This window comes from Euleptes europaea, chromosome 3 (assembly GCF_029931775.1).
Source record: "Euleptes europaea isolate rEulEur1 chromosome 3, rEulEur1.hap1, whole genome shotgun sequence".
Classification (NCBI taxonomy): Eukaryota; Metazoa; Chordata; class Lepidosauria; order Squamata; family Sphaerodactylidae; genus Euleptes; species Euleptes europaea.
The window spans coordinates 49,285,907-49,312,668 of record NC_079314.1 but is presented as its reverse complement, the minus strand read 5'-3'; the positions used below and the strand labels follow the sequence as shown (position 1 = coordinate 49,312,668).

Below are 26,762 nucleotides of genomic sequence, written 5' to 3'. Positions count from 1 at the left end.
ACTTCTTGTAACACTGGGAGGAGGGGGTGTTTTATTGCTTATAAGGAGGAAAGCATCTTCAGACGTTGGTTTGACAGCTAGCTCAGTGTAGGGTTAGAGTGTCAGACTAGGATCTGAGAGACCCAGGTTTGAATTCCCACGCTCCCATGGAAGCTTGCTGGGTGACCTTGGGCCAGTCACACAGTCTTAGCCTAATGTATCTCACAGTGTTGTTGTGAGGATAAAATAGAGGTAAGTAGAATGATGTAAGCCACCTGGGGTTCCCATTGGGAAGAAAGGCACTGTATACATGAAGTAACTATGTACCAGAAGACCCAACAAGAGATAGATTGACTCAATAAAGGAAGCCACAGCCTTCAGTTTGCAAGATCTGAGCAAGGCTGTCAAAGATATGACATTTTGGAGGACTTTCATTCATAGGGTCGCCATGAGTCAGAAGCGACTTGACGGCACTTAACACACACACACACAACTATGTACCAACATATGCTTTCATTCGCTAAGATAGAGGAAACTGTTTTTATTGGAAAGAAGTCTTTTGGACTGCGGTATTCAAACTGTGTTCTTACAGATCCTGGGCTTCCTTACAAACTTATCCTTAATGGCAAAATAAAAAGTGGACTAGGATGGACCACTCAGGATTCCTCCATCACCAAACAGATTAACCTCAGCAAACTAGACTTTAGCAAATGAGGGAAATTATCCCATACAAGAAATCCTTGTCTGATGAGCAGTACATTTTTAAATTGGGGGTTAATGCAGGCTGACCTGGAAAGAATAGTTCACATCATCACTAGGCACCAAAATCAAAATTTAAAACCCCCATCACTTTTTCAGCAGCCAGCATTAAATTTTACGATGCCAGTCCTCTGTAGAGCTGGAAAAGCATGTCAGCATTCCTAGTGTTAAACATTTGAATGTGTTTAAGTGATTCTGCAGTTAAGTGTCACTTAGCTATTCTGAATGTGCTTTCCTGTCGTTATCTACTAGTTTTAATTACCATGTTTGTTACTGAATAAAATATGCTTCATCATGAACCCAGCATGTAGAACCGTGCAATCCTGAAGGGGGTGTATGAAACAGGTGAGGAGGAAGTGTGACCTGTATGGTGGTGTAAGTGGCCCTTATGCTGTCCAAACAGGTATGGATGCTGGTGCTGGGGAACTTACGCCACCTCAAGGGAGCAGTGCAGCAGCGTGAGCCTTGGGAGCTGGCGCAGCTTCGCCAGCAGTATATCTCCGGCACAAGGGGCATTCCCAGGGGCGAAGCCTCCTTTAGGCAGCTTCTAAAGCCCTTTAGGCCCAGGAACACCCCTTTTTGCAGGCGCCGAGTTACTCCATTTCCAGCTTGCTGCACAAGCAAATGTGATAAGCAAATATTTTAAACCTTGAGTCACAAATGAGATTCAAGAAGGTTTTTGTGGTACAGAATTGTAAGTACTGTGAAACTAAGTGAAATGGCAGGGTATGCTGGACAAATAAAGGTGCTTGATGGTGGTGTGAAAATCCAAGTACTCCTCTAGACTGATTGTGCTGGCAACACATTTTTTAAAAGCATTCCATTAGTGAAGCGGCTTGACTTTTTAAATAAATAATGGCAATGCAAAATCTAAATACTTGTGTGCCATTCAGGGGATAGACAGAAGAATGATTCTTTAGCCCTTGGCCGTTGTTTCTATGGCCTAGGAACTGTCTCCTGCTCTTTCTTTTACAGCATGAGGGAAAGTACCGTTCCTTTTCCCGAAATTTTTTTCCTGAGGTCATACTCTTAATTTGGTGACATTATTCTTGTTCCCACAAAGGGTGATATTTCCTAAGTAGGAACTTCACGAAGTCTGAAATATTTGCCTCTCGTTTCTGAGGACTTTACAGTAGTCTGGTCATAATCAGTAAAGGTAAAGATGACTCATCTTTTAGAAATACATCAATGAAAGATTCATAGGAAATGCTAGTAAGAGTGTTAAAATGAGAAAGGTGTTTCTGTGACTTGCATAAAGCAGAAGATGCAGAGCACTTGCTGTTCGTTTTTACTTGATAACATTTCCACAACTAGATTTGTCTGCTGGTTTTTAGATTTGTCTTTCAGGAATGTTCATATTTCCCATATCTATAGTTCATTTTTTGTAATAAACAGGCACTTATCTTCTGTAATCGTCATTGAAATAAGTGAGAGCCATATAGTCATGTAGCTCTCATTCGTTTCAGTGGATATTGTGCAGGAGATCTTTCCAGTACAGTTCATGATATTCCCATGTTGAGTGCACTTATTTTCTTTGATTAATTCATGTGAATGTCATTCATTTACTAAAACATTTATATCCTGCCCTTGCCATCAGTGCAGATGAACACATGAAGCTACCTTTCACTATCAGTTGATCAAGGTTGATATTGTCTACTCTAACTGACAGCAGCTTTCCAGGATCCTAAGTAGAGGTCTTTCACATCACCTATCACATGATCCTTTTAACAGAAGATGGTGGGGATTGAACCCAGGACCTTCTGCATGCAAAGCAGATGCTCTGCCCCTGAGCCATGGCCTCTCCCCTTGCCAAAACAATTGACAGTAGCTCATGGTGGCTTACAAAAACCTGACCAACAGGCAACAGCCAATTAAAAACCAATAGTTAAACTTTTTTCCAGTCCCCTAAATATAATGCCACATAAATTAATTATGTGCTCATTGCCTGCCTAAATAAGATACCCTTACATCTTTTCTTGAAGGAGGCAGACATGGGAGCCTTCCACATATCCTTAGATTCTGTAAAGTTGGGGCTGCCACCAAGAATGAACAGACTTGAGTAGTTCAGACTGATTCAGTGGGATTAAGTGGGTTTAAATTCAAGTGCTTCAGCTGAAGTGGTCTGTGCATCTGACTCATAACGTTACATGCATATCTCAGTAGTATATAATACGTATCTCAATAGAATAAAATGGTTTTGAGTACATATCTCAATAGAATAAAATGGCATTGAGTATATATCTCAAAAGAGAAATAGCATTGAGTGCATATCTCAGTAATATAAATAGTATTGAGTACATATCTCAATAGTATAAAAGTTTTGTGATCTTAAAGAAATGGTATTATTTATTAAGATACACAGATATTAGAATAATTCATTCAGATTCAATATTTGGTTATATTTGATTTCCCTGGTTTAATAAGCTTTGTTAAAACTGGATAGTCTTTTTCCACTTTGGATATTTTATCATAAACCCCGGTGCTAGTGTTAAATGTTTGCAGCACTGTCACTAACATCATGGCAGTTCATTCATAACATCATGCCTAACACTGGGCAAAGGTTGGTGACCCTTCTAAGCATGTTTGTTGTCACAACATGTGTTAGGACAGCAGTCCTATTAGCTCATTGCTTCTTTGTTCTTATTTGCTTCAGAATAAGGCACGTTGTAGCCATAAAATGGCAATCGGATGAATGTCCCAACATAGAAGAATGGAAGAATAAATTGGCAGAATATGCTGTGATGGCAAAACTAACTAATTTAGTAAACAAAAGACCGAGAGAATAATTTTTTTAAGTTGGAAGCTTTATTATGCATATGTGACTTAATAACAGTGATTCAAAGACAGAGAGCATTGGTAAAATAGTATAACTCAGAAGGAGGCAAATATTAAGACAAGATTAAAAAGTATTTTATAAAGGTAGTTCTGCTTAGTATAATAGAAATATAGAAACTTAGAAAATGGTATTTTAACAAGAAAATTAAGTTTATCATATTTCAATATGTAGAGGTTAAAAAAAAGAAATGGTATATTTCCACCCGCATATATACTCTGTGTAGAATTTATCAGTAGATATAACAGTATTGAAGTATAATTGTAATCCCAATTTTCCCTTTACCCTTTTTCTTTTATGTTTTTCCCTTATACTTTTTTTTTGGGGGGGGGGGAGAATAAGGGAAGTTGTACTTTCATATGCTCCTGGGACAAGCCCTTCCTTATTTTAATAAACTTCCTTTTTCTTGTGCATGGATTTTTCTGTCAACGAACAAATGGTACGCCATGCCTGTAGCAATTAGTCACAGGCTGACAGTCCACCAAACTCTATGGTTGTGTTCTAGTGCAATCCTAAACAGAGCTACACCCTTCTCAGTCTGTTGATTTCAATGTTGTGTGCTTGTTTCATGACCCTCTTTAAAAAACTTAAGGTTGACATTGTTTAGGTTGGGAGAAAACCTATTATAGTGGGTTGACTTAAATAAAGTTATTTTCAACTGATTCGTATCTTGTATTTCAGAACAGCCATAGCGGTTTCCATTCGTGCCCAATTTACTTTTGTGCTCTCCTCTGGATGATGAAGCCTTATGGTGTCTGACACTGTGCTTTTTATGGTGATTTATTAACTATGTCAGAACAGATGCTGGGAATGCTGGGAAAGCTGTCATGTATATTGTGACAGTTCTTATTGATTATGACAGTTTCTGGACTCCAGTGGCTTCTCACACAGTTGATAGCATTTTGGTCTTCTTAGAATACATACCATGTGATGTACACCATTGTGCTTTCCCTATGGAAAAAGGGCTCTTTGTTCAGAACCTTTTCTTCCTCGTAGTTATGTGAGAGGCGCCATAAGAATACATTGTGTTGCAAACAGTAGAATCACAGAAGCACTCTGTTGAATGGGGAACTGGGAACCAGGAACGAATTTCAGCCTTGTATCTCAATATCAGGTTTGGTAGAGTAAGCAAGAATACTTAGCTTATGCTCTTCATTTCCAGAGTGTCTGTTCACTCTGTATTTGAGTTCATTAACTGTAACAAGATGCATCCTGTATTTCCTTTGAACTGAAATATGTGGCCTACGCTCTTGAAGACTGTGCAGAATCCACGTTTATTAACAGCAACAGAAGTTGTTCCATTTACTTCAATAATATGTGTACTGTACCTTTGAAGTGCAATCTGTGTTCTGCCAATGTCAGTGGGAAGTTGTAATTGATTCTTAATGAATTTGGGTTACAGTCATTATCAACAGGGATTTCATTGTGGTAGAGTTTTAAAGATCATGCCTGTGGCTTTGTTTTAATCTGTGTATGGAAAATACATTGAAGGTGGCCTGAAAAACATCTGAAGAAATTAAAGCTGAAAATGAGCAAGATGGTTAAAAAAAAAAATTACCACTAACAAATACTGTTTTACTTTATTGAGTATCAACAGTATGTTGGGTGCTGCTTTGTTGTTGTTATTATTATTATTATTATTATTATTATTATTATTATTATTATTATTATTATTATTATTATTATTTTGAAGCCCAAGGAAATACTTAATTTACTCACGGTAACTGGATTATGCCCACAATGTACTTTGTCCACATGATTGTTACTTGTATATGTTAAATTGAACTAGAATGTTTTGTTAATATTTTCTTTTTAATCTACATTTATGCTCTGAACTGAATGGTACAGGATAGCCTGATTTCATCAGATCTCAAAAGCTAAGCAGGGTCGGCCCTGGTTAATATTTTGGATGGGAGACCACCAAGGAATACCAGTGTCGCTAAGCAGAGGCAGGCAATGGCAAACCACCTCTGTTGGTCTCTTGCCTTGAAAACCCTAGTGCGTTGCCATAGGTCAGCTGCAACTTGACAGCATTTTACACGCACAATCTACATTTATATCTTTATTTCCATCATTATTATCTTTTAGCAAATGGTTTTGAGGCATTCAGGTGACAAAATTTAGTATATATATATTGGTTCCCAATATCATTTTGTTGGGGGGGCCCATGGTAGTCACTTAAGAGCTGAGTACAGATGGTCATCCATTCAATTTATTATCCTGTTAAAGCAGGCGTTCACCGTGGAATTGCAATTCTCTCTGATGGTATGATTTTTACTTTGATTGAACTACTTGTGATATAATCCAGAAAGAAGTTTAAATATAGTTTGTTGGATCCTAACTGTGTGATCCTAAGCGGAGTTACACCCTTCTAAGTTTTTTGCAGTCAGTTGGTTTAGATGAGTGTAACTTTGCTTAGGAATCCACTGTTTAAGCCTTCTGCCTGCACTTCATCTAACAGTTTTCTACCAACCGTTTCCCACCAATTCCCCCCTCCATCTGCAGAGGCTCCCACATGACACCCCCACGCAGTTCCTAAGGGTCCACTGACACCCCCACCCAGGAACTGTATTTTAGAGAGAACAGCTGAATAAAACAAGAAAGGTGGGCAGGGAGGAAACGTTCTTTCCACAAACTTCACTCTACTTGCAGTACATAGAATCCAGCACAATTTATCTCAGCACAATTTACTAAATGTGAAATCAAAAAGACCTTGTTAAAAAAAAAAGCAGCAAGTTACTTCAAGACAGGGAGCTGCTTATCTATTTCAATAAAAAGCCCACCCATCTCGTTTGGGGTCTTGATATTTCATGCTAACTTGTTATGAGGTCTTTAAAGACCTTGGCTTTTGTTTTTGGATAAAAATATGGGTGTGGGTGGCAATGGCCACGTTGTGAGATGGAGTGTAAGCAAGGAGGCAATTCAGTGAAGAGCACAAACTCTTTGATGCTCCTGTTTGTTGCAATCTGCCTCTGATGTTTAAGTATTTCAGCTATGTTTCTGCTTGATAATCAGGTTTCAGAATGATTGATGGTAAAGGATGCAAAGACACTGTACTGATTAACTCCCAAGCCACTAAGCCACTTCTAGGAATGTGTATCTGAAGAGATCCCTAGTGACAGATAGACCTCTAATACTGGCTTTTTAATGTACTTGTGCAGATCTTGCTCATCTCTTTCTGAAGAGCTCAGATTTTTAAAGTTTAAAATGGAAAACTATTGTAGATACACTAAGAAACTGGATACGTTATTTTATTCAGTTTCTAAGGATGCAGGAAGATTAATTTATTAGGGTCACTGGTGGAGGCCTGAAATGCCTTTTCATTGGCCTTTTAGAGATTAACAGTGCAATCCTAAACACATTTCCCTGGGAGTAAATCCCACTAAATAGACATGAGTAGGATTCGGAGTGGACCAGTTGAGGATTGCTAAGGACCAAACTAGATCCCTGTGGCACAATTTAAAGGAGTCCCTGGGTGGGAACGCACACTTTAAAATGCCAGTGAGAACTCAGGAATGCCCATCTCATCTACCTCCCCAATTTACCCAATAAATATCAATTTCTTGTATATCTAGGAAACTTCATATCACTCACAAGTTTTCAAAGAAAGGAGAGATCTGTTAGAAGACAAGATGGATCTCAAAAATCAAAACAAGAGGTCCCCAAACCTTTGAGGCTGTGGGCGTTTTTGCAATTCTGACATAGTGTGGTGGTGGGCACAACCACAAATTGGCTCCCACAAGAGGTGGAGCCAACCACAAAATATCAAGTAGTGAGAGTATTTGTAACTTTCATTGTAAATCTACAACATTTCAAGCAGAAATTCTGTTTTAACAGATTCCTTTTTAAAGGAACGTATTTTAGTAAATTATTTCCTTACATGCACACAGCTTCCCTTCAGTCATACAGTGAAGGCCCTCATGATGTGGTAACAGCTGTTGCCAAAGCAACCTTTTAAAAATGCCAATCATATCCTCAGTGGCCAATCAGAAACCTTGCTGGGCCAATGCCCCATTCTTCCCCCTTCCATTTTCTAAAAACAGTAGGCAGGCTCCAGGAAAGGTGTTAGTGGACACCATTGCACGCACAGTTGTCACTTTGGGAATCCCTGGTCAAGATTATAGCATGATCATTTCATTTTTTTCTGGGTTTTGAGAGTCTAGAATGTGCATTGTAACAGTTCTCTTGATCTGGGTTTCTGGTCATAATGGGATTTGAAGTGGTAAAACTTAATGTAATCATTTTTTTTAAGTCAGTGGAATGGAAACCAGATTGTATTTTTTTTTCCTGGTGACTTATCTAAATTTTCTGGAATCCCTCCTGACAGAATATAGTTTTAGTTCCTTGAATTTGAGTCTTCTGTAGATAATTTGAGTGTTGTGCTATAGAAAGTAACAGCTCCATGGCATTAACTGTAAATTACCAGTTACTTGTCTGAAATGTGTTCAGGTCCTATCTAGAGAACTTCCTTGATCCTACTCACCTCAGAGCTGTCAGACCTGCTCACAGTTCTGCTGTTTGACTGGAATGTGATGGGAAAACTGTTGCTAGGAGAACCAAGTAATGCCGTTGCAGTTTATGAGCTCTTTCCAGCACTGCACAGCTGTTGGGTTTTTAAAAAGTTAGTTGATATTCCATTTATTGCACTAGCACATGATGATAATGCATCATTCCCATTTTAGAGAACATCCAAGCAGCATAGTGCATGAAAGCGCATTGGAAGGCACTTCTGGAAAAAGTATCTGATTCTTCTCTCTTTCCCCTTCTAGATGGTATTCACAGTGTTACAGCATTTTGTACCTTGCGGGTGACTATCATCACAGATGACATGCTGACCAACAGTATCACAGTACGGCTAGAAAACATGTCTCAAGAGAAGTTTCTCTCTCCATTGCTTGCTCTCTTTGTGGAAGGTGTGGCCACTGTGCTGTCAACAACCAAAGAAGGTATTTTTGTCTTCAACATTCAAAACGACACAGATGTCAGCTCCAATATTCTAAATGTGACGTTCTCTGCCTTGCTTCCTGGTGGCATTCGAAACAAATTTTTCCCTTCGGAGGACCTCCAAGAACAGATATACCTTAATAGGACGCTCCTCACACTGATTTCAACCCAAAGGGTACTTCCTTTTGATGACAACATTTGTCTCCGGGAACCTTGTGAAAACTACATGAAGTGTGTGTCAGTACTCAAGTTTGACAGTTCTGCCCCTTTCATCAGTTCAAACACTGTCTTGTTCCGACCCATACACCCCATCAATGGCTTGAGGTGTCGGTGTCCTCTAGGATTTACAGGTGACTACTGTGAAACGGAGATTGACCTCTGCTACTCCAATCCTTGTGGAAACAATGGCCTTTGCAGAAGCCGAGAGGGAGGCTACACTTGTGAATGTTATGAAGACTACACTGGTATGCTCCTATATTTATTTTATGTACTTTATCATTTGTCTGTAAACCAAAAGATGTCAGTGTTTTTTCTTCTCAATGTTGGATGCATGGTGACTCAAAAGGCCAAATATAATCTTAACCATAAAGAAGCAAATATAATTGGGAGAGCACCCATAGCTGTACTTGCTTTGCATGCAAAAGATCCTATATTCTATCTCTAGTTAAAAATTCTATGGCAGCAGAAGTGCAATCTATATAAAACCATAGACAAAACATGCACAAAACATGGCAATTCAATAAGCTGGAGTAATATATGACTTGACCTTAGTGGCTGGCACTTCTGTATGCATATCTGAGACATTTGTCATTACATTATGATATGTGCTAGAGAAAGGTCCAGGCTGAAGGAGCCATGTACAGTGTTTACATTGTGGAGAGGGATCCTTTAAAAAGCCTGTAGCTGGTTTAACATTGTAATGGCATAAGTGAGATGAGGCTTGAATAGTAACTCTGAGTAGACAAGTTGTCCATTCTTTCATGAACCTGCTAGTATATAGCAGGGGTCCCCAAGTTTGTTGAGCCTGTGGATACTTTTGCAATGAAATAGCTGCAGTGGAACAGGACCAATCACAACATGGCTGCCATGGGGCAGAGCCAGTCATACAATATTGGGAGATTCCACAACATTTTGAGAGGTTATAAGCCAAGCAGTGTCCTAACAATGGAGGCAGCTGCTTCTGAATGGGTGTTACCTGCAGACACAAAGGTGATGCTACTCAGCTCTTCTGAAATACCTCCTGCCCTGGGGAGGCAGCGGAAAGCTGGGGTCTGTTCTTAATTTTGGGAAGATGTGCTGTTTGGTTTCAGTTTCCTAACAAAGGGGAGGGATTGTTCCCTGAATGGCAACAGGGAGAGATTTCCAGGCCCAGAAGTAAGAAAGTCTGTAGAATATGTCTGCCCAGGATGAGCTCACATCTCATCTATTCAGCTGGTTAGTAGGGAGGAAACCGAAGCTCCCTCTTTGTTGTTGTTTGTTTATTTTTAATTCCTGTTGTGTACAAGACCTGTTCTATTCAAGATTTTATATCCAAGACTGCATTGGATAGTAGGAAACATATTGGTGGGCATCATAGTGTCCCCTGGGTACTACATAGGGTTGCCAACCTCCAGGTGGGGGCTGGAAATCTGGGATTTCAACTGATCTCCAGGTGACAGAAATCAGTTTCCCCAGAAAAAATGGCTGCGTTGGAAAGTAAACTCTATGGCATTATACCCTGCTGAAGTGCCTCCCCTCCCCAAACCCTGCCCTCCCCATACTCCATCCCCAGCTTCTCCAGGAATTTCCCAACCTGAAGCTGGTAGCCCTTGTACTGCACTGGGAAATCACTGGCTTAATTGTTTGGCACCATATACTACAGACTGGTCTTCTGGGGGGAGGAATCAATTTTTAAAATAATTTAAAATAACAATAAAATTTAGCGTGAGCTTGTGGGCTATAGCCAATTCTAACCAAATGTCTAAGTTAATTCTTTTAGTAGAAGAAGAAGAAAGTTGGTTTTTATACCCCACTTTTCTCTACCTTTAAGGAGTCTCAGTGGGGCTAACAATCACCTTTCCTTCCCCTTCTCACAACAAACACCTTGTGAGGTAGGTAGGGTTGAGAGAGTTCGGAGAGAACTGTGACTAGCCCAAGGTCACCCAGCAGGTTTCATGTGGAGGAGTGGGGAAACAAATCCAGTTCACTAGATTAGAGTCTGCTGCTCATGTGGTCCTAGGATGTAGTCACACTATGCCCTTCTCTCATGTATCAAGTGCCCTCAAAGTTGGTTGACTGAATTTCTGACACTTTCAGATAGAACTTTCTAGAATACCTGCTCAACATTGAAAAGAATGAGGAAGCCACTGCATATATGTTGATCAGGGCAATTGCAATATTTCATGCAGTTAATGTCAGTTAACTGAATGGGCGGAAAGATGGGATATAATAAATGTTATAAATAAATACATTAAATGCATGTTTTAAGCAGCATACATATTTGTTCAGTAGGCATTGGTGTTTGCAGCAGTAAATTCCATGAAGTGTGAAGCAGAGATTCTTTGTAAGTAAACATGGGGCGATCTGTTGTAGATACACACCGGGGAATCTGATTGGTCGCAGCTTCCTGGTGTGCGTCCTCTCTGTGTACATATGTCGTCATTTAACATTTCAGAGTATTTACTACAGCAGACATTGATATATATATATTGCAAATAATCTTATGTGTGAATTGTGAATTGATCTGTAGTCTGTTGCTGAGAACACAAGAGAAAATCGATTTGCCATGAGCTCAGGTCACTCTTCAGCCTAGAAAATTGTCCTGAGGCTTTTCTTTCTTCCAGTTTACTTCTGGTTGAGAGTAATAAAAGTGACAGGATGTGAGTGGTGGTTCCCAGGGAACAGTTATTACCTCTAAAAAGGTTAATTTATGCCTCCAGTCCCTAACTTTCATTTAACTCTTGCTTAGTCACATTTTGCTAGATACAAGGAGCTCTTAGAATAGTAGCGCTCAATCTGGTTAACAGCTATGACCACAGGTGAGTCCACAGAATGTGCATGGCAGCCACAGCACAGTCATAGCCTACACAAGGCCACAGTGTGGATTACTCTCACAGGAGCTTCATTTTAAAAAATGATGGAATTTGAGAACCCCTGTCTTTGGAGAATGCGGACAGTTATAGTGTGGGTATTCACCTTTGATTGGCGTATATTCAGAGCTGAGGAATGCAAAGAACTCATGATGATGCATGTTGGAACCTCCCCTTTTTTTCTTAATTGTACCACAGATTTAAAACTTTAGTTAGTTTTCTTGGCGTGATGGTGTTAAGAGGAACGGGGTCTGTTCTGGAAGCTCTACCATTTCACTTTAATACTATCAAGAAATATGCTTACAAAAATGATTACAAGAAAATAGCACAAAATCTTTCATCCCTTTGCTACTGTGTAGTGAACTTGATGCTTAGATTATAACACAGATAGACGTCTATCCAAAAACACCTTGATTTCCTCCAGAAAGCAATTATATTCTAATAAAAGATACTTCTTTCCCTTCTGTTTTATCTCCCTCCCCATACTTTGAAGCTGTTCATTTATTTGGAAGTAATTTATACATGATGAAAGTTTCTCTGTCTTCAGGAGTCTTCTGTTTCAAGCTGTACAAGTACACAGAGCTTTTATGAGCTATTTTTGAAATAGGAATACTTGCTAATTATGAGGGTTAGGAGAAGTCAGTGCTTCCTGTGATGGAAGAAGGTGAGTGATCAGGAGACATAATATTTGTGAGTTTAAATCAGATCTGGAACAGCACCATTTCATTTGCCAAACCAACATGCACAAATTGGTTGAGAAACTATATGCTACAAATCTCACTTTACATGACAATGTTTGAACTAAGCAAGGAAAACTGTGTAAGGATGTGGTCTCCCTTATAGTTCCAAAAGATAATTGCATTTCTGTGTACTGTGATGTTCCTGTTGATGTTAATAGAAATGTATCTAATCTCATTTCCAGCTGCTATATAGTTTCAGGTGGGAAACTGCATTAGTTTGTCGACCAAAATTCAAGTCCACCTTAAAGACCAACAGTTTGTTGCAGGGTATAAGCTTTCGTGAGTCAAAGCTCACTTCATCAGATACCTGCATCTGACAAAGTGAGTGTTGGCTTACGAAAGCTTAAACTTGCAAAAATGCATTGGTCTTTAAGGTTTTTTGGTTTGGGGGGTTTTTTGCCGTCAAGTCACATCTGACTTATGGCAACCCCATGGGGGTTTCAAGGCAAGAGATGTTCAGAGGTGGTTTGCCATTGCCTGCCTCTGCATCATGACCCTGGTATTCCTTGGAGATCTCCCATCCAAATACTTGCCAGGGTCAACCTTACTTAGTTTCTCAGATCTGACGATCAGGCTAGCCTGGGCTATTCAGGTCAGGGCCTTTAAGGTGATACTGTACTAGAATTTTGCTGCTATATATTCACATATTTTGATAAAGTCAGAATTTACTGCAGAAATTAGTTTGTCTGGTCACAACTTAGAGTAAAAAAAGTTATACAGCCATATAGATCTATGCAAAAACAACAACACCAAAAAACAAGAACAAACCTATGTAATACCTTTTATTGGGCCAACCCAATATAAAGTATTATTTGTATTTTGTTCAAGTTATAATTTCCACCTGCCAACCTGGAAACTGTGCCTGTCCCTTTAAAATCTGCATAGGAATGCACCTGTTTCTCCACCAGCCCCTTTGCCTATACGCCTTTTCTTTTGTGGGGCTCAATTAAAGTTCTGTTTGCCAAAGCAGGAGGAGGGTTTATGATTGGTCACATGAGAACTATGTGTTGAATTGGTCATCATGCGACAAATGGCAATTTGTGTATAATGCTGCAAAACTTTCTAATGTGGGTTGTGCAATTACATGTACAATTGTGGTTTGGACTCATATGATGCAGTCAAAGAAGGAAAAGTGCCCAACAGCCCTCCACAGACTGATCATGTGAATTTGCCCTATGGCTGTGTGTGTGACAATCTGGTCTTTTATTCAAGCCTGGGAATAATTTGAGAGCTTGCTTCGTTTCTTTTTGTGATTATGTGAGAAGCAAAGCTCAGTAGTCTTTGCAGATGAAATATGTATTCTGCTGATTGCACAACATGCTACGTTAGTGAAGTCGTACACTGTTGCTACATTGAAAAATTTCCTTCACAACAACGCAACAGTGTGAATGATTCCTGAGCAGTGTATTTCAGCAGATGGTCAAGTTACATTTCCATTTGTTGGGCTTGCAACACCTGTTGCAAATTGAAAAATTTTCTGTGTACCATTTTCTGTTAGCTTTTTATGCATTGATAGGCAGGTCAGGCACAGCGTTTGCTTTTAGGAATGTGATCAGTTCGGATTCTGAGAAAATTCACCTTCCCATTCCAACATGGCAGTGCAGTAGAATGGGACTTGCAAATGTGCCTCATTTTCTCCTCCTCCACTATTTCCTCTTTCCCTTTGCTGAAAGCCCCATAGGCTGTCCCCTTTTCCCACGTCCTTCTCTCCTTCCCACCCCCCAGTCAGTCTACCCTTATCTTCCTTCAGTCTTCAGCTTTCCCTCTTCCCTACCAGTGGGACCCTCTAACCGGAAAAGTGCGATCCAGTTGTGTGGTGCCAACTGCCAGGCTGGACTCAGTTGCGTAGGGGAGAACCCGCAAGGACTTGTGTGGGGCACCTCATTTTACCGAGTATCTTCTTCCCCCCAATATTTCCTCTTTCCCTCTTCCTGGGAACTTCGACATCTTCATTTTCTTGCTTCCATCTCTTCTTCCTACCCACCCATCCACCCGTCAACTTTTAATCTACACCCTGTTTTTCTCCTCTGAGGCTCGGGCATCTTGTAGCTGTGGGTTATTGTCCACGCCCTATCTGGAGAGGCAGGACTAAATTGATTTCCTGCTGCCCCCTATCGGGACACTAACCCTCTGTTCCTCAGTCTTTTGTCCTGCCTAGTGGAGAGAGCAGTGATCTTCACAGCTCTGGGAGTTAGGCTTAGGTTTTAGAGGCTTTTTGTGTATTTTTCCCTCAATCCTTTCCTCTATTTCTTACCATTTACCTCCCCACCCTATCCTACCTACCCGGTGTCTTTTTCCCGACCTTCCTGGTGTCGTCCTCAGTCTTGTGTCGGGAAGAAGAGGGAGGGGAGAAAATGGCGGATGCCATTTTGAATAGAGAAGACAACCTTCTCTCGGAGAAGGATTATTCAGTGGGGCTGGTCCAATTCGCCCCGGAATACAGCGCGCAGTCCAAGGACGGTAGCGGATCCGCGCTGGCAACAGAGGAGAGCGGAGAGCTGCAGGAGAACCGGGAAGTCGCCACACAGCCCAGGAAGAAGAAGGCGCGAAAAACGGCCCCGACCTTTGCCGGTCCTAAACGCAGGAGACGCGGCAACGGGAAGTTTTCCGGCGCAGCGAGAGCCAGCGGGCAGGACCCGACTGTCTACTCGCGGAACCAGCCCTCCTCAGTAGTGACCTCGCCCGCGACTCTGGATCCCGTGGCGATGCAAGGTCTCCCGTCGGGAGGTGGTAACGTACCCCCCCCCCGGTTCGGAACAAGCAGAGGGGCAGCCTGCAGTACCTCTTCCCGCCTTTTCCTTAGGGCCGATAGGGGGCCACTTTATACCTATGCAACAGGCATCGGCCCATCAACCATGTTTTAACCCCTTTCCCACCTCAGAGGCGGCAACAGGGAGGTTTTTAACCGCAGATCAGGCTAACGACATGGTTAATATAGCATTGCAGAGGCAGTGGCAAGCCTTTCAGGCTTTTCAAATGCGCCTGCCCCAGTTTTCTGACGGGGTGTCAGGATCCCCTTCCACTGTGGCTTCCCATTCCCGCACCGTGGGGGAGGAGGGCAGTTCATCCACCTTGGGGGGGACATCCAGAGGAGAGACATCCGCTTCATGGCTCACTAAGGCCGCCAGAAAGTCACAGTCACAGCCGATTTCTCAATCTGGCTCTGACTCCCCTAGCCATCAGGATACTCCTTCTTCTGACCAGGAGTCAGCAGGAGATGAACGTGAGGAAGGGGAGTTCGACTCCGAGGACGAGACCCCTCGCCCTGATGACCAACAACCCAGGCTGTTCTCGGGGGAGGACTTCCAAGGGTTACTGGCTAAGGCTCTGATTGCCCTGGATCTTAATGAGGAACAACAGTCCTCAGAGGAACCCAAATCTAAATTCAAAGAGGGAGTAAAGGAGTGCTTTCCCAGAAGGAGAACTCAGTCCAATCTGGTTCCTTTCCCAGAGTTCTTCATTAGGGCCCTCACGGATGAGTGGGATAACCCCTCATCCAACAAGCAGGTTCCGGCCTACGTCAAAAAACACTATAGCCTGGCTCACCATGCCATGCAGATGTTAAAAGTTCATGTAGTAGATGCTCCTGTGGCTGACCTTCAGACCCCTGGGTTGATCCCTGAGGATGGTGTAGGTTCCATCCGTGACCAGTTGGACAGGAAGACTGACCAGCTAGCAAGGAAGGCTCACGAGGCTTCGGCCCTAGCCATCCGGGCTAGCGCCACTACCTCCATTTTTGCAAGGGCTTCTTATTTGTGGGTCAAAAAGCTTCTACAACTGGTTCCAGCCGAGAACCGTAGGGTAGTCGGAGGCCTGGAAAGAGTGCTTAGCGCCATCACTCTCATGGCAGATGCATCCCTGGACACAATGTCCTTCACGGCCAGGGCCATGGCTTCCACCACGTCCATTAGAAGGGCTCTATGGCTCAGGGCTTGGCCGGCCGATTTCAGATCCAAAACTATCCTCATGTCATACCCCATTAAAGGGGGACGACTTTTCGGGGAAAAAATGGATGGGATTTTGATTGAAACTAGGGATAAGAAGCACGTGCTCCCGAGACAACTTCGGAAGGAGAATAGATCCTCTTCCTACCCGTCCTTTCGTTCATCCAAGGTTTCTCCCAGATACCGGGCAGATTATAGAAAGGGCTCCTGGAACCAGAACACCTCTTGGAACCAGAGCAGGTCCTTTCGGAAAGGGGGGAAGTTCCAGAGACAAGGCCAGACTAGGTCTGACAAAGGGGACAAGTTCACCAAAAACAACAATTCACAATGACGCCTCACTGCTGAGAGTGGGGGGGAGACTTCAGGCTTTCAGTCACATTTGGGCAAAATCCAAACCGGATTCGTGGGTATCCCAAATAATTTCTCAGGGATATCTCCTGGAGTTTTCTTCCCTGCCTCGGGATCGTTTCCTTTCCTCCCCTTTTCCTCTAAAGAAAGAAAAGAGGGCCAGAACCGCCAGAGCAATTCAACATCTGCTGCTCATAGGGGCCGTGGAGAAGGTCCCCAACCCGGAGAAAGGGATGGGGGTCTACTCCATATTCTTCACGGTTCCGAAGAAAAATGGGGACTGGAGGGCTATCCTCAATTTAAAATACGTGAACAGGAAAATGAGGCGCAAACGTTTCCGGATGGAAACCTTAAAATCCATCATAGAGTCCCTCCAGCCTCAGACCTTTATGACAGCAGTGGATTTGACGGAGGCCTACCTCCATGTCTTCATCCACCCGTCCCACAGAAGGTTCCTTCGCTTCACCCACAACAGGGATCATTATCAGTTCAGGGCGCTCCCCTTTGGGTTAGCCTCTGCCCCTCGGGTATTCACGAAAACCCTGGTGACTGTTATGGCCACCCTCAGACAGGAGTCTATCCAGGTACATCTGTACCTGGACGACATCCTGATCTGTGCACAATCCAGGGAACAATCCCGGCTTCATACCATCAGAGTAGTTCAGGTCCTTCAAGAACACGGGTATTTAGTGAACTTCGAGAAAAGTTCCCTCAGCCCCTCACAATCTCTGGTCCACCTGGGAGTCCGTATAGACTCTCGGAAAAACACTGTATCCCTTTCAAGAGAGAGAGTGGAAAAGATGGTCAGTCGGGCTTCCTTGGCCGTCTGCTCCAAATCAGTCAGGTTAATGTCCCTAGCGAAGCTTTTAGGGCACATGATTTCATGCATAGCAGTGGTACCCTGGGCCAGGTTCCACTCCAGACAATTACAGTGGCATCTCCGTCCATATCAAGGGGACATTGGGATGAAGCGGGACAAATTAATTCCCTTACCAGTCAGGGTCCGCAACAGCTTGCGTTGGTGGGCGTCCAGAGAGAATCTAACCAAGCCCGCACAGTACCTACACGAGGATCCTCTTCAGCTGTTTACGGACGCCAGTTTGGAGGGGTGGGGAGCCACCCTCAATGGGAAAATTGCCCAGGGTCGCTGGTCTGCTCAGGAGTCGACCCAACACATCAATGTACTAGAGCTACGAGCTGTGAGACTGGCTCTTCTATCCTTCTCAGCGGACATTTGCAATCATCACGTCCTGGTCAGGACGGACAATACAACTACCAAGGCCCACCTGAACAAACAGGGGGGCACAAGGTCAACGACTTTGCATCAGGAAGCAGTCAGACTGTTCCAGTGGGCCCAGTTCAAGGTCCTGTCAATCCGGGCAGAACACATAAAGGGCACTCTCAATGTGGAAGCCGATTGGTTAAGCAGGCAACAAGTAAACGAAGGAGAGTGGTCCTTGGATCAGGACTCCTTTCGTCTCATCACTCAAAGATTTGGTCTTCCAGAGGTCGATTTGTTCGCCTCGTCAGACAATTCCAAACTTCCAAGATTCTACTCGAGATACTTCCACCCAGACGCAGAGAGAATCGACGCTCTTCTCAATCCTTGGCCAAAGGCTCTTCTGTACGCCTTCCCACCTCTGCCAATCATTCCGAAGGTCCTTCGCAAGATTCAGACGGAAAAAGCCAACGTACTCCTCGTGGCACCGTTTTGGCCTCGCCGTCCGTGGTTTGTCACTCTGCGAAAACTGGCAGTTCAAGACCCATGGAGAATTCCAGTGCAGTGGGGAACTCTACGCCAGGGACCCTTAATCCATCCAGACCCCCACTGGTTCTGCTTGACCGTCTGGCACTTGAAAGGATGAACCTTGTCAATCTGGGTTACTCTACAGAGGTCGTGAACACCATATTAGAGGCACGCAGACCTGCGACCCGGCGCATTTATTCCGCATCTTGGAAGGCGTTTGTCAGATGGGCACGTAGAAAGAAATTTGACCCTCTTCAACCAGGAATCAACAGCATCCTGGGGTTCTTACAGGAGGGAGTGAGATTAAACCTGGCAGTTTCTACTCTACGTAGACAGGTCTCAGCCATAGCTACAGTTATACCAACGGTAGATGGAGTTTCGTTATCCAATCATCGGCATATTGTCTCCTTTCTAAAGGGAGTATCCCAGACTCGACCTCCTACGGTTCACCGGTTCCCTACCTGGAACCTTAACATCGTCCTCAAGGCCCTAACGAAGGAACCCTTCGAACCTCTTCGGACAGTACCTCTAAGGTTCCTGAGGATGAAAGTTCTATTCCTCGTGGCCATCACGTCGGCTCGACGAGTGTCGGAACTACGAGCCCTATCCATTCATCAGGGACTGTGCATTTTTCATAGGGATAAGGTGGTATTGAGACCAGACCCTACCTTCATCCCTAAGGTTAACTCTCCTTTTCATCGTGGTCAGGACATTTCTCTACCATCGTTCTGTCCTAAACCTTCTTGTCCAAAGGAACGATCTTGGCATTCTCTCGACCTGCGTAGAGCCTTGCGCATCTTCATGGACAGAACAGCAGAACTGAGAAAGACGGACTACTTGTTTATTAACATCTCCAATCCTAACAGGGGTCTCAGAATGTCAGCGGCATCCATTAGTTATGCCTTAAAGTCTACTATAGCAGAGGCATATAAAGCTGCGGGTGCTCCTCTTCCACAGGGAATTACGGCTCATTCGCTTCGCAGCGCCTCTACAACGGCGGCGTTTGACAGGCAGTCTCCTGTTGACGAAATTTGCCGTGCAGCTACGTGGTCAAACGTATCTACGTTCGTCAAGCATTACAAGATCAACACATGGTCATCTGCACAAGCGGCCTTTGGCCGCAGGGTTTTACAGCATGTCGTGGAGGAGTATGCGTGACCCACCCTGATGGGAGCTCTTATAGATCCCACAGCTACAAGATGCCCGAGCCTCAGAGGAGAACGGAGCCTTGACTACTTACCGTGAGGGCTCCTTCTCTTCTGAGGCGGAGGGCATCTTGCCCACCCGGACGAAAAGTCAAGACGACGTGCTATCAACCATACCTTCAGAGGACAGCCAGTTTCAGACCGCTCCGGTCACAACTCCTGTCTATTTCTCATGTTATAGGAATGTTCCATCCTGTGTTTGTTGGTTAAGATTACGTTTCGTTCTGTTATACTTTGTTTGTTCCTGTCTAGAGCTAGGCAAGCCTGTGACTGAGGAACAGAGGGTTAGTGTCCCGATAGGGGGCAGCAGGAAATCAATTTAGTCCTGCCTCTCCAGATAGGGCGTGGACAATAACCCACAGCTACAAGATGCCCTCCGCCTCAGAAGAGAAGGAGCCCTCACGGTAAGTAGTCAAGGCTCCGTTCTCCATAATGGGGACCAAAATCGCTTACATCATTATTCTCTCCTCCATTTTATCCTCTCAACAACCCTGTGATGTAAGTTAGGCTGAGAGTATGTAACTGGCTCACAGTCACCCAGAAAGCTTCCATGGCAGGGTGGTGAGTCAAACCTGGGTGTCCCAGATCCTACTACATCACACTGGGATTTTTTTGGGGGGTGATGGTGGCTGGTGTTTAACAGCCCTGCCCCTCCCCATGCCTTTTACTGACAGAAACCAAGACTTGAAGACTGGTGATACTGTTGTGGTTGCCTAGCAGTGGCCACTGAGGGTATTCATTTCTTAAAGTAACAGGTGCTGCTTCTATTATTGGGGGGGAGTTTAATATTTAAAACAAATGTATAAGATCCTGATATAGGCTTTAATATAGACCCTAATAAGATCTTAGCATTTCTGACAAATGTCCAGGCATGGACTTTTGATAAAAGAAAATAAAGTTCTACATAATGACAGGAGAGCCATGAAAATGAATGCCTGCATATGGGTTCCTGCTGTAGAGTTCACGCAGTTTATATCCCCTTTATACTTTACACTCAAATTTGTGTATTAAAACTCTCACAGCCACTGCTTTTTGGGAAAAGCTGCTTGATGGTAGGAGAGTGAATTGATTTGAAATGGCAAACTAAAGGAGGTGCTTAACCCTTTCCCTGCCTACAACTTTCCTGCTATAATTCTCTTTCCTCCCCACACCCCGTGTGGTGACTCTTGATAATGTAACTCTGGTGAGAGTGGGGCAAGGCCAGAAGAGAAGGATGGAGGATTTGCAGTGGAAAAAAATTGAGATCTGGAAAAAGATTATGCACCTGTTCTTCCACTGCAGCTTCTCTGCTTTAAATTGACCCATCTAAAGTAGTATTTCCCTAGAAGCAGCAGCAAGGTCTATCCAATATGGAAGATCGCATACAATGTTATTAAGCTGTTTAGAGCCCAAACTGTTTAGGATTTTTTTATATCAAACCTAATAGAGTAATAAAACTCAGTAGTTACAGAGAGCCAACCCTGTTAGTCTGTTACTGCAGGAGTCAAATGGTACCTTGTGTGTGTGTGTAAAGTGCAATCAAGTCACAACTGTCTTATGGTGACCGCATAGGGTTTGCAAGGCAAAAGGCTAACAGAGGTTGTTTGCCATTCCTCTGCATAGCAACCCTGGAATTCCTGGGTGGTCTCTCATCTAAATACTTAGAAGGGCTGACCCTGCTTAGCTTCCGAGAGCTGAAGAGATCACTTGAAGACCAACAAAATCATATTCTGACATCAATTTAGAAAACCTTTCCTGACAATTTAAGCTGAAATAAAATGTTGGTTTATTTTAATTCTGTAGGTTGTCGAGTTAAGACTTCCAGCTAGCTGCAGGCAAAGCCCTAAACAACAGTTAACAATAGAATCAAGTTGTTAGGTATACAGAACATAATCATTCTGGCTCATGCCAGACTCTACTTTTAATTAGATTACAGTGGGACATTTGTCGGCTGTTTCCCCTGAGACTAAATGCTTGAGATTGCCTCCAGGGTTAACATTACTTTGCCATGTATTGGGAGGTTTTTGAAATCAGTTCTGGCTTACCTCTACTTGCTATTGACCTGAGGGTGTACTGTTGCTATGATTAATCAGTTTGTGTGCATGCCCTTCCCTTCTTTCTCAGCTGCCATCTTCAGAATCCAGCATTTGTTGACCTGTTCATAGAGCCCCCAGGGCAGTGTGGACTCATTATTCAAAACCTTGAACATTCCCCCCTCCCCCTCTGGTACTTTTTTGCCTGTGGAAATGTTTCCGCAGGTCAAAGTGCCTGTGTTATCGCATTGAAAAACTAGTCTGGAGATTCAACATTCTTGATGCATCTTTCTTAATTAGCTTTAAAATGATTTGACAGGATCCCTGACATTACAAATGCATTTTCAAGTGCTAGCATTAAGGAAGCTTTATAAATGAAAGTGATATGCTTAGCATCAGTGTAATCGCTAAATCCTCCTTTCTCCACCCACCCTTCAGCCCAGAAGCTCAGTGTGTCACCTTGATCATGCAGGTGACTCTATCCTTGGACAAACAATATGACTCCAGTTTGGAAAATGGCCATGATTATGCATTTCAGTGGATGGTTTGGGGTGGTGGAGGATTTTGTACAGCACCAAATGAATGTGGATGGAAGAGTAGGGTTGCCAGGTCCCTCTTCGCCACTGGCGGGAGATTTTTGGGGTGGGGCCTGAGGAGGGCAGGATTTGGGGAGGGGGGGGGACTTCAGTGCCATAGAGTTCAATTGCCAAAGCGGCCATTTTTCTCCAGGTGATCTGATCTCTCTCGGCTGGAGATCAGTTGAATTAGCAGGAGATCTCCTGCTACTACCTGGCAGTTGGCAACCCTATGGAGAAATCATAGCTTGTGGGAGTCAGGCTGGGAACAGAGCTGGGGAACAGAACTGGGTTTAAGTGTAAGCTACATATGCTACAGTTTAGGGCCTCCGATTATGATAGGCCCCTAAATACATTTTAAAACTAAATTTCAGTGTTGAAATAATACATATTTTGTTGGTAATGCTATGGGGCCTCTTACGCTTGCCAGAGTTAAGGGCCTAAGAATGTCTGAATCAGCCGTGGATGCAGCCCACGCTGTAGAGGTCTGTGGTGTGAAAGTGGGTTCTGTTCCGTAAGTAGAAATAGGCTTGTAAGGTGCATCTATTTTATTGCTTCAGTGCAATGCTATAAAGCCTGCTTCTCCATAGATATCAGCCACTGCGAATCTTGCGATGTTTATGCTGCTGAAATGGCGTTGCAGAGGAATACCAAAAGCCCCCAGTCTCCCGGCTCCAGATCAGGGTTAGCTCTACACCTTCAAGTCTTCAATACTACTTCTCTAATTTTTATGCATTGTTTCCAACATTACAAGTGTGTTTGCCAGGAGTCAGGAATTGTAAAAGCACTTAATTGCAAGTAGCTTAAGCTCTAAAGAAACAGAAAAGTTGTCTTTTGTTTCAAATAGTTTACTGTGAGGTAATAATAAGCTAACAAAATTATATTCTATGAAATGTCTTTTGCCAAATTCCACTTCACCCATCAGTGTGAAAGGCAACCCAGGAGTTTGTTTTATTTATGGCAGCTTATGAAAACACTTAAATGTAATTTAAATAACCACCAGTTTACACAAACCAAATTCAGTTTACATTTAAAACAAAACAACCCCCCCCCCTCAAGAAACTCAAAGCCACATCTTGAGCAGATTGTGAACTCCTGTGGGGCAGCATGTACAATGGCTATAGTCTTAGAGGCTCGGGCCCTTTGGCTCATGCCAAAAGGCTCCCACCCCTGGCTTCACACGGGCTTTAAGAACCTGCAGAGAGGAAGGAGACAAGCTGGGAAGATGTTCCCCAAAACTCCCCCCTCCTGTCAAATTTCTGCAGGGCTGAAATGTCTGCAGAACTTTGAGGGACAACTGGGGAAAGGGAGAAGGAGGGTCTTTGAGGGAGAGAAGAGGAAGAGTTTTAAAAGGTCAACTCTGGTAACCAATTCCTGTTTGTCCTAGCTCAGCATTACTAAAATCTTAATAAAATAATAAGCTTCCAAATAAATAAAACAACTGGTTCTTGTAGGTTATCCGGGCTGTGTAACCGTGGTCTTGGAATTTTCTTTCCTGACGTTTCGCCAGCAACTGTGGCAGGCATCTTCAGAGTAGTAACACTGAAGGACAGTGTCTCTCAGTGTCAAGGGTGTAGGAAGAGTAATATATAGTCAGAAAGAGGTTGGGTTTGAGCTGAGTATTGTCCTGCAAAAGTAATGTGCTAATCATTGTCCTGTAAGTATCAAGATAATGTGCTAATGATGGTATGGTATGTTAATATGGAACCATTGTATCCTGAAGTGATCTGTTAATGTGTGTAATCCAAAGCTAATCTGCATGGCTATTGTTGAATGTTGTCTTTGTTAGTCTGGAGGTTTTTTAGAACAGGAAGCCAAGCCTTATTCATTCTTAAACTCTCCTCTTTTCTGTTAAAGTTGTGCTGATGTTTATGAATTTCAATGGCTTCTCTGTGCAATCTGACAAAATAGTTGGTAGAATTGTCCAGTCTTTCAGTGTCTTGGAATAAGACCCTGTGCCCTGTTTGTGTCAGTCCATGTTCGGCCACTGCTGATTTCTCAGGTTGGCCAAGTCTGCAGTATCTTTCATGTTCTTTTATCCTTGTTTGTATGCTGCGTTTTGTGGTCCCGATGTAAACTTCTCCACAGCTGCAAGGTATACGATATACTCCTGCAGAGGTGAGGGGGTCTCTTTTGTCTTTTGCTGATCGTAGCATTTGTTGTATTTTCTTGGTGGGTTTAAACACTGTTTGTAGGTTATGTTTTTTCAAAAGTTTCTCCATCCTATCAGTGACTCCTTTAATAAATGGCAAGAATACCTTTCCTATGGGAGACTGTTTTTCCTGAGTTTTCTGATTTTTGTTTGGTTTAATGGCCCTTCTGATTTCATTCTTGGAGTAGCCGTTTGCTAGCAGTGCGTGATTTAGATGATTAGTTTCTTCCTTGAGAAACTGTGGTTCACAGATCCGTCATGCACGGTCCATTAATGTTTTGATTATTCCTCTTTTCTGTCGGGGGTGGTGGTTGGAGTTTTTGTGTAAGTAGCGATCTGGGTGAGTTGGTTTCCGGTAGACCTTGTGACCTAACTGAAAGTTTGTTTTACGGATGACAAGGGTATCAAGAAATGGGAGTTTACCCTCAATTTCCTTTTCCATGGTAAACTGAATGTTTGGATGGATATTATTAAGATGGTTTAGAAAGTCCATTAATTTTTCTTCACCATGGCTCCAAATAGTAAATGTATCATCTACGAACCTGAACCAGACTGTAGGTTTGTAAGGTGCTGATTCTAATGCTGTCTTTTCAAAATATTCCATCTTAAAGTTTGCTATTACTGGACTGAGGGGACTTCCCATAGCTACTCCATCAATCTGTTCATAAAATTCTTGATCCCATAGCTACTCCATCAATCTGTTCATAAAATTCTTGATCCCATAAAACAACTGCTCGAATTCTCTTTTCTGCACTGCATAGCTCAATGTATGAGATGTTTTTTTTAAAAAAACAACAACAGTGTAAATATTAAGCCTCTAAATATGATATGGATATCTATTAAGAAGGATGCTTGTTTGCAGCAATTTTCATATATGCATATAGTTACTATGTATGGGGATGTAATAGTTGTTGAAAATTTCAACAGTTCAACTCCAGTGTGTGGCTGTTAGCCAGGAATATCAAGATACTTAGAATTCTGGAGTACAGTTGTGTGAAGTGGGAACTACACTTTCACTGTGACAAAGGATCTTTTGATTAGGTTGGCATGGTTCAGTGACTGCCTCTCAGTCTTGTGTTACTCTTCTGGTCTTGTTTTGTTCCCCAGAAGGATGCTATACTCTGTTACTGGATTTAGAAGCAACACTTCCACTCAATATTTTGCCCTTTGCCATGATTACTTAAAATTGCTCCTCAATAGCATTTCAGTATGATCATGCTTTGAAATAGCCTCTCTAGTATTTGGTAAAGGCTCTTGAAAGAAACCAGCAGACTGTCAGACATCTTATTAAAAATGTAACTGCAGACTTTATTTTGGTCACGATGAAAGCTCACCCTGGAACATAGAAAAGAACTTTGCTTCAACAAGGTAGGGGAAATTTCTGATACTGCCCATTACAGTGGCACTATTTTCCCTAGCATTATTGTCTTTTCCAGTGACTCTGGGAATGATATATTAACTAATCAATGGAGCATCAATTTTGTATGTCTTTGCTGCCTGTGTTTAGCCTTTCCCCCTCTTTTTCCAAAGATGGTCCTGTAGCCAAAAAATTAAATTAAATTAAAAGGCACATCACACCAGTAAAGTTTACAAGTAATTTTGAACAATTGATTATGTAACACCTGAACTTTTCTTTAGATGAAATTGAAGAATTCTGATAATAATTTCTTTCTGACTGTACAGAAATTAAAGATTGGTGCTTAAGTGTTTTTGGTAGCATCCCTTCTACCCCTAGGACTCCATCATGTCATTCATCCTTTGCAGAGTTTGTCTTACTGAGCTCCACTCAGGGCCTAGTGGTGGGATGAGAGAAATGATGGAGAAAGAAGGCAATATCTCCTCTCCACACCTCCACACATGCTCTTGCTTGATTTTCCTAGAGTTTGTGGTCAAGTTGCTCTATTTGGATATCATACCTGCACATGCCCAGATTGTATTCTTCATATGATCTGAGAGGTCACCTTCACACCACAAATTGGAGGCATGGTGTTGGCAGCCAGCATCACCCTCCAGCTTGTCTGGATTCAGTTTCAGTTTGTTCACCCTTCTTATCCAGTTGATCTCAACTTCCACCTAAGCACTAAGGCAGAGGACAAAGCAAAAGCTCTGTTTAACCAGAGCCAGGATCTATCTTGCTTGGCATGATCTTTGCAAGTGTGGCCAGCCAGGTGTTTCTCCAAAGTCCACAAATAGGACATGAAGTCGACAGCTGTTGTTGACTAGTTGATCTCCAGTGTCAGGCTCCATCAGAGCCGAGACAGAGACTGGGGCTGTAGCACCCTCCAGTGTTACCTTTTTTATAGGTATCACCCCAGGAAGAGCCTCAGAGTAGGGTGGAGGGGTACCTTCACCCTGATCCTTCTCTATGTCTCCTGCCAGTTGCCTCTTCTGTGTGGCTTCTTGGTATTCCTCCATGGCCTTTCCTGTGCTGGCCTAATAAAGGATATCCAGGGGTG

The 26,762-nt window shown here is 42.9% G+C and overlaps 1 protein-coding gene across 1 annotated transcript in view; it reads left to right on the top strand.

Moving 5' to 3' along the window:
- Window positions 1-26,762, top strand: part of CELSR1 (cadherin EGF LAG seven-pass G-type receptor 1) — a 190,872-nt gene that overhangs the window by 60,937 nt on the left and 103,173 nt on the right. The window contains exon 2 of the mRNA XM_056846844.1: window positions 8,341-8,979. Coding sequence (XP_056702822.1) covers window positions 8,341-8,979 — 639 coding nt within the window. The remainder of the gene's footprint in view (window positions 1-8,340; window positions 8,980-26,762) is intronic.